Source organism: Plectropomus leopardus, chromosome 4 (assembly GCF_008729295.1).
Source record: "Plectropomus leopardus isolate mb chromosome 4, YSFRI_Pleo_2.0, whole genome shotgun sequence".
Classification (NCBI taxonomy): domain Eukaryota; kingdom Metazoa; phylum Chordata; class Actinopteri; order Perciformes; family Serranidae; genus Plectropomus; species Plectropomus leopardus.
In genome coordinates, this window is record NC_056466.1 from 23,830,500 (window position 1) to 23,847,589 (window position 17,090).

At 39.6% G+C, this 17,090-nt stretch overlaps 2 protein-coding genes across 2 annotated transcripts; one reads left to right on the forward strand and one right to left on the reverse strand.

Moving 5' to 3' along the window:
- The first annotated feature begins 462 nt into the window (after positions 1–462).
- Positions 463–3,482, forward strand: si:dkey-246e1.3. The gene is made up of 3 exons (XM_042484499.1): positions 463–652; positions 757–853; positions 1,691–3,482. The coding sequence occupies exons 1-3, from the start codon at positions 463–465 to the stop codon at positions 2,028–2,030; spliced, it is 627 nt and encodes a 208-aa protein (XP_042340433.1). The 3' UTR covers positions 2,031–3,482.
- Positions 3,483–3,529: 47 nt separating this feature from the next.
- Positions 3,530–16,545, reverse strand: xpnpep1 (X-prolyl aminopeptidase (aminopeptidase P) 1, soluble). Its single transcript, XM_042485763.1, has 20 exons — positions 16,345–16,545; positions 14,559–14,683; positions 13,594–13,657; positions 12,936–13,040; positions 12,375–12,467; positions 11,753–11,896; positions 10,633–10,728; positions 9,601–9,682; positions 9,068–9,278; positions 7,689–7,778; positions 7,518–7,568; positions 6,928–6,986; positions 6,526–6,603; positions 5,745–5,816; positions 5,532–5,592; positions 5,321–5,390; positions 4,662–4,835; positions 4,421–4,497; positions 4,125–4,223; positions 3,530–3,826 (listed from the first exon to the last, which is right to left on the reverse strand). The coding sequence occupies exons 2-20, from the start codon at positions 14,673–14,675 to the stop codon at positions 3,707–3,709; spliced, it is 1,863 nt and encodes a 620-aa protein (XP_042341697.1). The 5' UTR covers positions 14,676–14,683; positions 16,345–16,545; the 3' UTR covers positions 3,530–3,706.
- Between the last annotated feature and the right edge of the window lie 545 nt (positions 16,546–17,090).

Genomic DNA, 17,090 nt, shown 5'->3' on the forward strand with positions numbered 1-17,090 from the left:
AACAAATCGGAGTTTTAGCACTCTAGTTTTTGGATTTGGGAGAGAGTTGATACAGTTTACTTATATTTTTGGACTGTCTCAGACCATAGGAATAAAATGTATAATTTTGAAAATGGGAGTAGTTCCCCTTTAAGATCATAAAGCTGAAAACTCATGAAAGCACCATATTTGAAGTTAACTTCTTTTCTTCTTTGCTTCCTCACACATTTTCAGTGGTGGTCTTTGCAGCTGAATGCATGCACACTCTCTGGTTCTGGGTCACCACTCAGAGCTTATTACAAACAGTATAAAAGGCCCAACATCTCCCTCCCTTTGGTGTCCCCCCAAAACGCTGAGCAGAATAATGAGCAGTAAACAAGTGGAGTAGAGGGGGAGGAAAAACAGGGGGTGTCCAACTTGAACAGAGGGGGTGACAAAAGAGGGGGTGTCTCCACAGCGACTGAGTTGAGCTGTTTGAGTCACATGGCTCGAGCTCCTTTTGAGACCAGTGAGAAGAGGCTTGAAGCTCAGCCTTCAGTGCATGTTTTGGAAGCCAATGGCAGCAGCATGAGTGGAGCCCAACAGGACGGCGCAATGACGGCAGACAGCCTCCATCTGAACAGGACGGCAGCACTAGGACTACATGACCAGGAGATGGACACAGCTCTGTTTGGTGTGTTGTTATATTCCTCAGCACGGTAACCATAGAGATGAACTGAAAGACTAATGTTTCCTTGTTTCTTTTGAATTAAACTTCTGTTTTTGTCTTTTGCCCAGAGTTCAAAGTGTTCAACATTGTCATCATTGCCTTGGCCTTGTGCATCCTCACTGTCACCGGCCTGTACTGCATCACTGTCTGCTACAACCGCACCAGGTAAGGATCACATATCAGATGTGTCTGACACTTTGAAATGATCATTGTAAACACAGGTTTTCTCACCTTTACATACATGCCTCGCCCTACTTTAAAGGGAAAGTTCACCTTTAAATCAAACTACATATTTTACCCCTCACCTGTAGTGCCATTCATCAGTCTAGATTGTTTTGGTGTCAGTTGCCAAGTGTTTAGATATCAGCTGTAGAGATGTCTGCCTTCTCTTGAACATAATGGAACTAAATGGCATTAAGCTTGCGAACAGAATAAGTCTTTATTGTCATTGTACATGTACAACAAAATTGAAAATGCAATCCTTACAGTGCAAGAAGAGGTATAAAAACTATCTTGTGCACCCTCTCTGTCACCAGCCTGTACTACATCACTGTTTGCTACACCCAAACCACTTTGTAGACAAAACATTACATTCAAAACACTCAACAGCAATGTCTCTTTCCAGAAATCATAGCACAGTTACTCAGTGTAATCCACAGACCTTGCAAAGCAGATTCATGTAGGAACAATTTTCTTTCTACCAAAATACTCAACAACTTACACCAAAACAATATACACTGATTAACAGCACTACAGGTAGAAGGGAAACTATGTTTTTTTATTTTATGGTAAACTGAACCTTTAATAATACTGTATGTTGGTCAGTTGCATTATATCTTGTGTGCTGTTTAATACAGGACTCAAAGAAAATTTCAATGAGTGCACTTGCAGTCCTTTTGCAGAATGTTAGTCTTGAAAGCTTCTGTAAATTTAAATGGAGTACAATGCCATCTAAAATTACAATAAAGTCATTAGTGCAATTAGTGCCATCTCCTTCACCAGGCAGTCAAAGAGAGCCCACGTGTATGAGAGTGCAGTGACCCGAGGCGAGCCGGCTGACCCTGTGGCGGTCAAAGCAGTGAAGCGGTCCACCAGCTTCATCAACCCCCTCGCCTTCTTCAGGAAACCGGAGACAGCAAAGGACAACTCCAGGATCTACTACATCTACAGTAACCCGCTGCCTGTGGGACTTAAAGAGGATGAGGAGGATGGGGGGACTAAAGCCTTGCAGGGACCAGAGGGGCAAACTGCACTGATGCTGCCACTGTCATTTCAAGAGTATGCCAATGATCCCACCAGTGGCGTCACCCTGGACCCTCCGATTTTTTACATGCAGCTTTAGAAGACGTTAAAGACTTATGCTGTGGGGTTGAGAGGGAGATGATGTGTGAATATCACATGCTGGGCTGGAGAGACACTGGAATCTGAAAAGTCTGAGGTTTGGCCCCTGCAGCTTTCAGTTAAAAGATATGTCACTATGTACAGGCCTTTCAAGGAGCAATCCACCAATTGTGCAAATTAAATTCAGTTTAGTTATGGAGGAGCGTTACTCAGCCTGTAAAAAAGCCCTGCTGTATAATGTCTTCTGTATTTCAAGTTTGATAAAATAACCCTGATAATGTCATATACTGTCATCAGGGTTGTCACAGCATCGGCTTGGAGACTAGGAATTCAAAACAAAAGCCTGCATTATGGACTGAGATGTGAAGTTTGAAAGATGTGATTTACCACACAAGGAACTTAAAATGCTGTCTAGTTGCATTATGGGAAATGTAGGATCCAGCTTTTGAGAGCTAGGCCCATACCAGGGACTTAAGTTTTGTATTTTCATCCATTATTACTTAAATTCTGACCATTCTTTCTTGTAATCTAATCTGTTTAGTCATCTAATCTCATGACAGTAGAGTACTGACATTCTGGTGTGCCCATTTCATTTGCATCCAAGTTTAGAAGTTTATATACAGTTTTCTGACTATTGCTGCAAATTTCACTATTGGAATGCAAAAAAAGTTGGCAGTGGGGATGATCATGTGCAGCTGATATTAAAACATGCAGCTGCATTGGATTCTGCTTTAAGAAATGCCTGTCTTGACATCACTGGCTAGAAATCTTAGCCTATAGAGAGTGTAACAGCAGTTTTCTGTCCCTTAAAGATAGATGCAGGACTGGTTGTGACCACCAGTAGAGCTATGGAGGATTGTGTTTGTTATTAAGTCCCAGTTTTGTTAGCATCACATGCACATGCACGAGCACAAGCACATAAAAAAGTGATCCACACTCCCACTACAGTTTGGTCTGTTCCACAAAGTTGGCAGAGTACTGCAGCTAAAAAGCATAGCAATGTGCCAGCAAAAGCAGGGGAGATAAAGAGTCTGCAAGCTAGCAAACATAAATGTAGATGCAATATTTTAAATAGGTTTTATGAAAGAGAAATGCATTCAACACGTTTGTAAGGCCTCAAGGATACAAATGATGCATTCTGATGAGAAACACTGAATGTAAACAGAACACTCAAAGGGGTACCTTTAATTTGAAAGGTGCAAAATGTAAGTGCAAGATGATGCTACTAGTTATATGGAGGCCAAAATACCATTTTTAGTGCTACAGTTGTTATTGTGGATTTGTTGTGTAAATTAAGCTGTTTGAATTCTGTGCATAATCATGTTGTTCTAGTCATTTCTCACACACTATTTTTCACTACAATGCTATTTTCTACTTCTTAATAAGGTTCTTCTGTGTTTGAATAACCCAATAAAGTAGGTTTGCCAAGCTGAACATGAGGCTTCACAGTTCAACAATAGCTGATTAAGTTGGAGACACAAATTAGTACGCACAGAAAAGTAATTTCTTGATTTTTTTTTAATGATCTTTAATAAAACTGCTGATACGATGTGCTTTTACAAAAGAAGCCAAGTGTGAGACACAGAGAGATGAGAAAAATACAAATGATTATCACTGTAGAGCACTTGATCGTACAGTACTCCTGGGCGAAATATCATATCACGAAAGAGTCAGTCCTCAGATGACTGGCTGGGTCTCCCTGATCAGCCACTCCAATGCCTCCTTCCTGCCCTGCCTCTCCAGCTCTGCTCCAACCACCTCCCGACACTTCCTGTGGTACTCGTTCACCCAGTCCCGCTGCATAACAGAGAAGAGAGGCCGTCAAACCACGAAGAGACTGTGTTTAGAACATAACATAATAGGAATAGCTAGGAATATTATCAAAAAATCAGATGCATAGTTCACGATTTTAAATTTTTCCTATTTCTGACATTGTTTCTCTGATTCCTCTGAAGTGTTAAGAAAGCTACATTTCACAATGTATTGTATTTGTGTGTTTATCGCCAATAAAAAGTGTGTGAGACACACTATTTATTTCAAAAGGGTAAATCTGTCTTTGATTATTTAAAATACTTATCACACTGGATATTTTTACCTCCTTCTGAGTGAGCAGCTCTGTGTTCATCATCTTGACTTGGATAGGAACCAGAGTCAGTGGCTCAAACGTCAGACTACCTCTGTTTCTGTAGTTGTACTGAACACACACACAAGAGAACAACATACATGTGATTTCCATATAATCAAAAGTGATGCTATGATCAAACATACAAAGCAACATCTTAATATAATGGCTTTCAAACAATACATATTGTGAATAAAACATATTATTCTAAGCATCCATCTCTGTGGATTCCATCATTATCAGGCTTTGTTCTCAGTTAGAGGACCTACTTTGGGCTTAGCAGGTACAACAAGGACCACATTTTCAAGACGAATGCCAAAAGAGCCATCCTCATAGTAGCCAGGTTCTAGAAAAGATGAAATTTAAGAACATAATTACATATGCAGAATATTGGATTTGTGTTATGCCGTTTTCAATTTCTGCAAAGGTTTCCAGCAGTTAAATTTGACAGTATGATTTAAAAGGTAACATTCACAGGCTAATTAAAAAGCATTCTGCCCCCTGCAATACCATCACTGACGATCATGCCGGCCTCCAGAGGTTCATCAGCGAAAGTCTTGTAGCTGATGCCGCAGGGCCCCTCGTGGACATTGAGGAAGCAGCCCACGCCATGGCCTGTACCGTGAAGGTAGTCTAGCCCAGACTCCCACAGGGCTGCACGAGCAAAAGAATCCAACAAGTGGCCTGGGGAGAGAACGCAGAGTTAAAGCTAGAGACTAATACACACACACACACACACACACAAAAAAAAAACAAGTGTATTTCTTTTACACACTTAAAATATTTCTGCAACATTTTGCCAGATTGTAAAATTGAGTGATTTTGTCTATCTGTGCTGGAAAAGTGAATAAATAAACATTTTATCCCCATATGATCACAAGGGAGATGGCTTTAATTTATCCTGTGTATTAGTTACTGATTTGTCAAGAAGATGCTATTCCTAAGTAACATTTGTAGTGTCTGTATTGTCTTAGACCAAGAATAAAAGATCTACTTTCAACTAAAGAGAAATATTAAATTATTATCAAATATAAATATTAAATATAAAGAAATATTCTACATGTGAATTAATAATTTAAGCCTCATTGTTTGTCACTGCTGAACCTGTTTAATACTGGTATACTATAAACGATTTAAGGTAACCCTTGTATCAGCGTGGAGAACAACACCTTTTGTTCCGTTGGGGAAAACAGCAGCACTGACAGCTATGTGTCCCTTCAGTACATATGTAAAGCATTCCTAGAGAAAAAAAAGGAGAGAGAGCACATAATACAAACAAATATAAAATAAAATCAGAATAATTTATATAAAAAGTCAATAAACCTTGACCTAAAACTCTACTTATTTTGAAACAAGGCACTAGCAAATATACAAACATACCTTCTCAAAAGCTGATGGTGTCCCAAAGTGCATGGTGCGTGTGACGTCTGTAGTTCCATCACTGCCAAACAAAAAATATGAGTGCACATGAATGCATGCAATGCACAAAAAAAACCCCACAAGACCTTGACTAAGACCTCGGAGTCATATCAATACTAGACATGGCTGGCTAGCCTAAATGTAACTGACGTATGTAATTATCATGCTTTTTACACGTATTGAGCTCCGGAGTCGATCAGGTAAACTTCATTCATAGAGAGGGTTCTGTTGGTTTCAGGCAGCGGTCTAAAGGAAAAAAATAAAATAAAGTTAGTATTTTTTAGGTATTTTCAGAAAATAATATTTCACGTGATGTCAAAAACTTACTATTATCATGCCTTATTTACATTTCTTTGGCTAGTATGCATGTTCAGGTCCATGCTATTGTTTTAGCACCCTCTATTTGCTATGTACTACAGACCTCACATGTTGGGTAGGATTCCACCCACTGACCAACTGTGCTTTTCAGACCCTGATGAAGACATAAAGTCAATATGCATCGATGCAGTCAGTTAGATTGTCTATATGCTAGAAGACAAAATGTATAATGTTATCTCAGGAGTCTGATCTGAGTTTGCATCTTAATGCCTGTGGTGTCAGGTATCTGAAAAATGAGGAAGTACAATCTGTAGTTTAAGCAAAAGCCTTAGAGCCAGCAGAAAGCCCAAGAGCCATTTCACTGGCATTTTTACAAAAATTTTACCCAGGTAAGTTCCATTGAGAGCAGGAAGATATGGGTGCTGGCAAGATGTAGGGAAATTTACTATAGTTCATTAACAAATACTACCCACGCTGTTAGGATAGAAAGCTGCAATCAGCAAAGAACCCGTTTAATAACACTTCCTCGATCCTGTTTTTTGGTACTTTCCCCTGCACAAAAAAATAGACAAAAAAAACAACCAGCAGATACAGTTACACAAAGCTAAAACACCTGTTGTTTCATGAGCCAACTAACCTGTAATGTATGATTGCTCCGTTTGGACCGACGCTGGAAATTGTGGGGAAACTGAGGCCGACAAAATCTTTCTGTTGACTGAATAACACAAACGTGTACTTAAGAGGAGGGCCATTCCCACAACAGATGCACATGTTTTCATGACAGGTGATTAAATGCTTAAACATTTTAACACCGAACAAAGCACATTCATTTCAAGGCCTTCAGTAAACATTTTGCTGCACTTCTGTATCCAGCAGATGGGGATATAGCTCCAGAGTAATCACTATCACGACAAAGTTTCAAACAGCATCTTACAACCAGCCTCTCAAGCACAACAGGTGTCATGAAGTTAAACTTGATAGGCATCAACCAAACAAGGAAAGTTTATAAAACATTTTTTAAAAAAAACAAAAAAACAACCTGCGTAATTCTTCAGCCTTGTCGGCAGCAGAGATCTCCGTCACGGTGCCTTTTGGAATCTATAAACATAATTGCAGCTGCAGGTCAAGCAAGGAGAAAGTAAAAAACATTGGCATATTCTACAGTCTAGTGCACACCGAGTTACACCTGAATGGAGGGTTCTCACGATCATGAATCTGTGACTTTTCACTAATCACTTACATTTTGTTTCCTTGAATGTAAGAATACAAAATTGGTAGGTTTTGGTCAAACTGGTCAATTTATTGTTCAAAATAGCAGATATTTTAATTTGGGGAGTCAAAACGATGATCAATCAATCATTAATGTTAGAAAATTGTCATTAAAAACATTAACAATATCCAAAAGGGTTTTCTCAGTACAAAAAGTGTTTTAGGTAAGATTGAGATGCCAAGAGATCTGAGTCCTATTGGTGATAAGAACTTTAAGCAAATCATAAAAGTTTTTTTTTTTTTGCCTGTCTAGTGTTTTCAAAGACTTTTAGGTCCAGTGGGAACCCTGCAAATACAAACTGAGGAAATGCTCTTTTTTCCTTGGGATCTATACATGTATTGGAAAAATGCTGAAAATACCTCCTTTTCCAACCATGCAAACAGCTCACACAGGGCGACTGCATCCTTGATCTGTTGAGGGAAAGAAAAGGCGGTGTAATAAATTTAAATCAGACCGTTTAGGTAGATGACATAAAGTCTATTATTAGGAGATGTAAACAACAGATTTTATGGCGGTTCAAAGGTTCTTACATGAGCCATTTTCATGCCTTGAATCTCAGTGGGGTTCTTCACAGCCTTGGCGAGGCAGAGCGGAGTGTAGGGAATCGGAGTCCTGTGGGCCTGAAATAGATCAAGAGGAAACATTTACAGTTTGAAAAGTAACTGTTGATACCTTTATCTGGAAGCAGACTTTTTTTTTTTTTGCTTTAACTTCTCATTATGAAGTAAATTTTGATTGTATAATGCAATGGTTATAGAATAATGACACCAAAGAATTTTACCAAAAAATATCATTCTGAGTTCTTGGCAGTTACTATCCTAGGTAAAGGAAATAGTGAACAGTGTAAAAACCAAAGTAACTGGAAAATGTGACGTCATGCTAATAACAACGAGCACTTCTGTTTAAACATATATAATTCAACATAGTGTTTCTGCTGTGCTTATTATAGGAACTGTGTGGCTTCGCTAGTGTCCTTAATGAACCAAATCTCAATACACTGCTAAAAAGACCTATCTGAAAAAAATCAGTATCAGTGTAAGTGTACATTATATTTGGAGTATTTTCTCTGCTTTGCCTCACGCACTAACCAATTGTAAAATTATAGTTTTGTCAATGGAATCTGGTGGCTTTGAGATAAAAACTTTAGTTTCCAGTCAGGAGGTTAAACAAAGTATGAAGGCAAATCAAGGTAAAGTAGTCAAAATATTCTAAGTTTAGCAACTGATATTATTTTTTTTGGGTGGGTCTTTTAAATGCGGATAAAAGTAAGTAATGCAGAATTTCCTCAGCACTGTTTTATTTTATATACGTGCCGAGTGGGTTTTCTACCAAGAAATTATCAAATATTGTGATTCAGTCTATTACACACCTCAGAAACACTGAGAAGGGTAAGATGAAGTTTTTTCTATTTGCACTATAAAATAAATGTTAGATGTGTTGAATGTCTTCATCAGAAATAATTTAAAGTATTGTGCCAGCTGTCAATGCCAATGTTTTGGTGATGCTGATCACCAAAACGCCCATCTGCCTTCACAAATAGCTCAGTTAATGAACTGTTGATTGTTCCATACAGGGAAAAAAATCCCAGAATACACAATGTATGATGATATACGTTAGGAGTGGTTTTACTGAAAAAAGGGGATTTTTTCGATTTTAAGGTTGTGCCTAATAATAGCCCTTACACTGTGATAACTGAGAATCTGTGTTTCTGTCATCCTGCCACCAAAAATGCATTGCAGGTTGTGAGTGAAAACGTATCTGACCTACAGAACTAAAGGAAACATTCTCATAATATGTCATTTAAGTAAAAGGAAACAGACGACGATTGAGACCATGACCCCATTTCCGAACCAGGAAAACACTATTGAGGTACAATGTAACTATTCTTCAGTGGTTTCTGCTTTCTCACCTTGGGGATCACCTGTGTGAGGGCACAACTGGCCTTGTCGCAGATCCACACTTTGTCCTTGGGGCTCTGTGCCGCACAGATGGCCTGCAGCTCAGTGTACACTGACTCGTACGGGAATGTGTGGATGCTCAGCTCGGGCTTGCTGGGGGAGTCCAGCTGCAGGTGATCTCTCAATGCGGGATTAGAGAGGCGCTTCAGGTCCACAAAAAGCCTGCAGAGGGGAGGGGGAAGTTAAATGAAAATGCAAATTCAAGTGAAAACCTTTTACCTCCAGTTTTGGTGGTGTAAATGTGCGTAAAGGTGTGTGTGTGTGTGTGTGTGTGTGTGTGTGTGTGTGTGTGTGTGTGTGTGTGTGTGTGTGTGTGTGTGTGTGTGTGTGTGTGTGTGTGTGTGTGTTATCACGTTATTAGTTTCTTCAAAATGAGGATTTAAAGTCTGACTATAAGAAATGCTAACACCATTTATTTATCTAGTTCTTCATATTAGCAAGTTGCATTATGGAAATTAAACACTGATGTAGCATGTTATATTACCTAATTGTGTTCATTCCCACAATGGCGTATGCAAAGAAAACTGGGTTGTACTCGATGTCTGCACCACGGAGGTTAAAAAGCCCTGGGAAAAGGAAATAACAGAACATTACATTTGTTAAAATCTAGGAAAGAAATTCCTATAAAGAAGGTGGCGATGTCAGTAAATAGTATAGTTAAAATCAATTTCACATATCTTAACTGAATCCTCAGTCACATTTGGTTGGTGTTAAATATCAGCGTTATTATTGGATGCCTGAGTGAATCCCCTTCGATTTAACGTTGAAATTATCTTGTCTGAATGCTTCCTGATGACAATCAAAATCAGCATTACTCTAATTAACACAAACTCTCAGACCAAACAATCAGAAATAAGAGCTCATTAGGCACAATGACCAAGGTGCTCAAACAGGCACCTAGAGGGACACCTGTGCATCCCTGGGTCCTTGGATCGTGACTGTGTATCAAAACTGACTTATATAACGGAGGTGATGTTGGGGACAGCTGCTGCTTGTTTCACAAAAAAATGAAAAAAAAAAAAAAATCTAATGTGACCAAATCCATACAAGAAGGCTTTCAAATAGGCCTTTCACTCTTTGTTCCTTTGGGCTGTTGTGCTTGGACCCCAGACTTATACATCCAACAGCTCTGGAGTCCAGTAAACAAAGGGTTATGATTTATTGTAGGGTAACAACAAAACAGTTGGACACAAATGTTTGCAGTCTAGTAAAATAAGGAGTTCCTATGAGTTCTCTAAAGATTTAAGATTGGTGTACTGTACTGTGCTTAAGTAAAATGTACTTAACTCAAATTTTTCCACTTTGTGCTGTTTTGTCAAAGGCATGTATGCATTTGCTGTCTGCCAAACTGATGTTTTCTTATATGAACAGTGAAGCTGTTTAAATGTGCAATTATGAAATTTTGCACATCACTGATTGAGGTAAATCATCTCAACACTCCCATTACAGTGTTCAAGTACCTCCTTGGGTAAAGGAAATTATACTGATGTGTGTTTCTGAAAATAATAATCCGTACATGCAATCTCGTCCAACGCCGTGGCAACAAACCAGGTGACTTTCCTTTCCGTCATCTTGGCTCGCAGCGCCGTGATCTTGTCTTGCCAGGACATACCTATAGAAAGACAACAATGCTCATCAGCATGGTACATCACTGAATTCATTTCCTCAAAAACCTGAATATTCAGTTACAGTAGACTAAAACCTTTTGTGGCCAGAAAGTCAGAAAATGTACTATAAAGCATGACAAAGTCTGTGTAGTGGAGGAGTCGTAGTGGATGAATGGGACAAACAAATGACTTCCATCCAGGAGACTGAGGTTTATGTCCCATGTAAGAAAATGTTGGTTTATTATTGTTAGATTTAGTTGACTCATTATTTTCATTTTGTAAGATGTATAAAGCTGCTGGCATATCGTGCAGGCGTCACTTCCACCTTTTACCAGAGACGGTTAAAAAATAAAGAAACAGAGAAACAGATAAAGAAAGAGTGTTTGCTTCCACATGAACCATGGCTGAGGCAGCTGCAGTTCAGCTCAGGGGAGAGGATGGCAGCGTTACCTCAGCTGTCTTTTGTGCACCTTACACTGTCACACACCACCTCATTCCTGACGCACGCCTTACACTACTGATACCTCTGACACTCCTGTCAGAGGTATCAGTACACACCAGAGGACACACCTGTCAGGTCGAGAGGTTGTGTTGGAATAAGTGCTCATTGAAACAAATTCCACAAATTTGCGAAAAGAGTTCTGTTTGTGCATTCTGTCTAAGTTCATTCACATAATGTTCTGATGTTTTCCTTGTAATAAAATGACACCTTTATTCACATAATATAATTTTTTTCCCTTGACATATTATGACTTTACTTTCAATAAATTACATTAGTCCAATAATTTAATGACTTCATGAAATCCTTTTTTTTTCTCCTCAACGTGGTCCTAATTTTTGTGGTGCAATACTTCTCCTTGCAATAAAATTCATTAATTCTACAAGAATAAAGTAATGACTATGTTCTGGGGGGGGTGTCTCCTAAATCATTATTTTAATTATCTCTGTACCTCTGACACAAAACCTTAGTTAGCTACTGTAAAGTAGCAGTGTATGTATCAGTGGTGCGAGATGGTATTTTGCACTGACCGGTGTACTCTAAGCCCAAGGTGCGGAGCTGTGTGCTGGGTCTTTCTGGGCGGTCCACCCAAACTGCATCGATCAGGTTATCCTGCACTGCCACCAGAGAGTGGCCTGCACTGGTTAGCGCCTTTGACATGTTCTTCCACTGATCTGAAACATAACATTAACAGTGTTAAGATGCACACATACTGATTAAAACATTTTATTGACATAAATACCAAACTCTGAAGGAAGCAAAAACACTATACATTATCACAGCATGAGTGAACATGTCTAAAAACTTACTTATTTTCCACTTATGAAAAGTGAGCATGTTATTCTCTGTAAAAATCAGACTGTGCATAAATACTGCAACCACATTGTAACCTAAAACCGTGTTTCTGATGGTCACACAGGAGACTGAAGTTCAGTTCCCTCATGGCCTGCAAAATGAGCTGTTGTGTTTGAGGATTTTTATTTCCTATATTGTAAATTCAAACCTCTACAATGTAAGATTTGCATGTCCTGGAGAATAATGCCTGTTGTATTCTGGAAAGAGCGCAGTGTTCATACTTCTCTGACTATCACTGTGTGCCTTCCTACTGATGTTGATCCACTGTGTTGAGAGGAAAATGGCTCTGCGACCTACCAGCAGCGATGATCCAAGGATCTACTCCCACTTTGGAGTTCTCTGGCAGGATGCTGATCAGCCAGTCCTCCTGAGAGGGTGTCTCCTTCAGCCCTACATATGATTAGAAAAAAAAAAATCACACTGAAAGACAGACAAAAAATATACTCACACAGCATCTTCTAGATATATTTTTGTCTTAAAAAGCTAGTGCAGACATAAATAGGACAATTTTTCTTTGAGTTTTATTCATAAATTAGGTCAAAACCCCCCTTAAAGTCTGGCTGTGGTTTATGCACTATCATCAGTGCTTTGAGAACAGTTTGATGGTTAGGGTACTTTTTGTGAATCTGTAGTGCAAAATGTTGCTCTTAAAATTATGTGCAAGTAATCAAAAATAATAACTCTTATTATCTGGCAGGATGCTGATCAGCCAGTCCTCCTGAGAGGGTGTATATATATATATATATCAAAAAAAACAAACTCAGCTCGTCAGTGTTTATTTTTATACTTTCTGTAGCATAACTCAGAGGCAGATTTTGTGATAATCATTTACAACAGAAACATCAATCAGGACATTACCCATCTTCATGAGGGTCCAGTTGTTGTCCATCTGCTGACTGGCCTGGAGGAAATATCGCCCGTCAGTCCACATAGCAGCATGCTGCTCTGTGACGATGGCTGTACCTACACATCACAACACACACACAGCACATTTGACATTTCCCATCACAGATGTTCTGTTGGATCTGGTTTGTACAATGGATGAATGGAAAAGTGGGTAAGAAGATACTGAACACTGTAATGTTGATACACTGTTGATGTGTCAGGTGTGCTCCTACATTAAGATGCTGGCTCAAAAGTTGTTCAGTCGGTTCAGAAAAACAAAATAAAGGGTATATGAAGAATATACGCCTCTTAAATTACAGCAGCAAACACACAGTCTGACAGTGAGGGAGATCTGCTTCTCTCTTTTCAAACTGTGCTGATTTCCCACAGTGATTTATTCCAAAGCGGGTCACCTTTCCTGAAATTACACCTCCGCTAACATCATAAAAAATTGTGTAATCTTCTGCACTACCTAAATTGAAAATGAGACGATGCATAAAGATCTAGGGTGTTTCTCACATTGTCCTGGGGTTATATGCAGTGGAAATTAGATCTTGTGGTCTAGTCTAACATTTGAACTCTGGCTGACCTTTTTAACTTGCAATGCCATTCACACACATGCAAAACATACCTGCAGAGCCATTAAATCCACAGATAAATTCACGTCTGCAATCACACGGTGCTATGTATTCACTCTGAAAGAAATTGGACAAAGACAGAAAGATAGAGACAGACAGAGAGAGAGAGAGTTGAGACAGAGAGATCAGCTTCATTAACAATCAGCATTAAGTGGCCATCAACCAGTCAGACATTTTCAATGCCACCTTTGCTGCCCTTCTCACATCATGTCTTGTGCATGGAGAGGGGAAAAGGGAGGAGCAGTGGTTAAAAGGGCTACAATTAATTGCGAAGGTCAGACGAGATGATCAGGAGTCAATGACGACACACACAAATTAAAATAGGCAGGAGTAGCAGCTGCACGACTGTGAGCTTGTGCATCTTAGTTTAAGTTTGAGGCTGATTTGATCATGAAAAGGTTTACAGTAAAACTTTTATTGACAGCCGGGCCATTATGTGCTTAAATCAGTCCTCAAGAAGATTATTTTGAGACAGCTGGGACGGGCTTTTAATTCCTTTCACACAAAGATGTTGCTCTGATAGAAAAACAGTAAAATTGTTCATTCACACATCTTTTTTACGTCTCTCTTGATTACTATGTGGGTATTACTATCTTCTTTGGTGCTCATTGTTTTAGTAAAATGAACTGAATTAGAGAGAATCTTAGCAAGCTAATGATGTGTGTAGTATATTCATATTGATAAAAGTTTAAACACATATACTTGTATCTGAATGCGTGATCCAAGCAGATAACTAACTTTATCTCCAGCAGGTAGCCAACAACCCTGTTTTATACATCCAAAGAAATTCTATAAAAATGGCAACCAGACCAGGCTTCTAATTGAGACAGGCTTTTATTTGTCAAAATGTGTAGCCACACCCAGCTAGTTAAAGGGACTGGGCATTTAATTAAGACTAGGCTTACATATTTTAAGTTTTACTGTAATTTGAGTATGGTATGAGTGTGATCTAACTTACCTGGTGTGCATCTCCAGAAGGGACGATGTAAGCTTGTATAGGCTCAGAGAAGTATTTACAACTCCTCATCGCCTGGCGAAGCTGCCTAAGCAGCTCTCCTGTGATCTTTGGAGACATAGCAGTGACTGAATGGAGAAAGAGATTATCAGAGAGACACATTTAAGTAACATTTTTGATACAGCACTTTTTCAAATCAGAGGTACAATACCATTAATACAAACAAGGTCAAAAGATAAAAGCTGCTGGGATTTAACAAGTGCACACAGAAAATAGAAAATAATCGGTTCAGTGTTGAAAAACACTAATTCAGCACAACTATCCTTTAAACAACAAACATGTAGATGTTCCCTCATCTATTGTTATTCAAACCCACCCTAATTATCCATAGATTACCTGACGTTTGGGAAGTCATGTTGACTTCAGGTGACTGGAGCAGAACACTGACTGACTGCAGCCTAGCTGACTATCAATGTGGACCTCAGAGTCACAGTCCACACCTGGATCTTTAACCTGCTGTAACATGCTGATTGAGCAACTGTCATAGGGGTTAAATATTAAAAAGAATAGATTAAGATCCTTGGCTGCTGTTGGCAGGTCTGTTACCTATTTCCACTGTGACAATCTCCTAAGACAGACATGTCCAAACTCTGGCCTGGGGGCCACTCATGGCCTGTAGACCAATTTTATATGGACCCCAGCATGTCTTTCAGAATATACCATACGTGGCCTGACATACGATTGGTTTGAGTTCTTTTTTATTTTTTCCCTTCATCGCACAATGTCAAAACTACCCAACATTTTGTAGACATGCACCAAGTAGGAACTGTGCAGGCAGAACTGTTTTCTCATAAACAGACAATTAACAAGCAAACTAATGGAGCCAGCAGCAGAAATTTTGTGCAACATAGCAAAGAAGCCTAAAGGCAACAGTAAGGGCCACCACATCATGAGCCAAGTTAAGTTGAATACCTTTTCAGTAAAAGATGAAACAACTGAATTTGGCTCATTTGTTTGAGACATTTTTAAACCTGTACCATGTGAGAAGCAGCTGACCCCTAAATATTTTAACATTATGTAACCTGGCTCCCATTCAAAAAAGTTTGGGCATCCTGTCATAAGACAAAGGCCAGAACATGCTGTGAAGCGGTGAGTTCACTACCACCGCTCACTTTGTAGAGAAGAACTCGGTGAAAAAAAACACAACCGAGCCGACCAATCACGTTACAGCTTTCTTCACCGATGAGCTCTGCTATTGGCTGGAAACTCCGCATGCGATTGTTGTTTACAAGTTGGCATTGGATGAATCAGTCGCCTTTTATATCTAACCTACTAGCTAACTAGCTACAATAAAACTGTGATTATGATATTCTGATATGAAACCATAAAACCGCGGAGCTTGGACTGAAGCGTAAAGGCGAGTTTTGTTCACACGACACACCACTGTTCTCCACAGGCCAACCGTAACGTAAAATAACTAACGTTAATTCATTCCCCGTTGATTTTAGTAACGTTGGTGGGTGTGGTAGTAAGCCGGTGGGATATTTTTAAAGTTGCTAGCTAATTTCCCCAATTTTCCAGCTCGACGTACACGCCTTTCTCTCCGCGTTCACAACACACAGTGTGCCACGGACACAGGCGTATGGTGGCCAACCGTTCCCCTTATTGTGAAACAGTCAACATCAGTCCGTGCTCGCTCCGTGCCACCGGGACACGGTGGCTCCCCGCGCCGCCGCTAGCTAACGTTTAAGTCCACCCACATGCAGCCAGTGAAATGCCGAATACACACCCGGTGGTTTCGTCTGGGAAATGTGATTCTTGGATTTAAAAACGAAGCGCTCCTTTACCAGCTTGGACCTTGTGTTAATTTACAAAATAGGAGGCTGCCATTTCGCTGTTGACGTTTGCAGTCACGTGACTGCAGTTTCTTCCAGTAGACGCAGAGGGATCCAGACTCGCCTCCTCGCCGTGAGTAATCCACAGTCCACCATAACACACCATCTGAATGCACAGCGACATCATTAGCCCATAGTTCATGTACCTGCACTAAAAAAGACTCTAAAAGGCTAAAAGGCACTAAAAGCTCCTTCAGTGACAGACTGCTTCACCCCAAATGTGTGAAGGAGCGTTACCGCAGGTCTTTCCTCCCCGCTGCAGTCAGACTGTACAACCAGCACTGCTCCCAGTAGACCACACACAACAATAACTGACTCCACTCGTACAGCTTAATGCCACAAGTGCAATTTCACTTTCACTCATGCAACTGTAAACATTCTTTATTTAACTGTTGAGTTTCTCGGCGTTGTAAATACTGTATATATTGTTTGTTTATGTCGTCCTCTGTGCTTTATTTCCTTCATCTTTATCCTGCACATTCCTTGTTTTTGTACTTATTTATTAATATAGGTTATTTTGCACAGTTATCTTTCTATTTTGCTATCTCTTTGCTGCTGCAATGTTGGAAATTTCCCCACTGTGGGACTAATAAAGGATTATCTTATCTTATCTAAAAATACACAACAACTCAACACTACT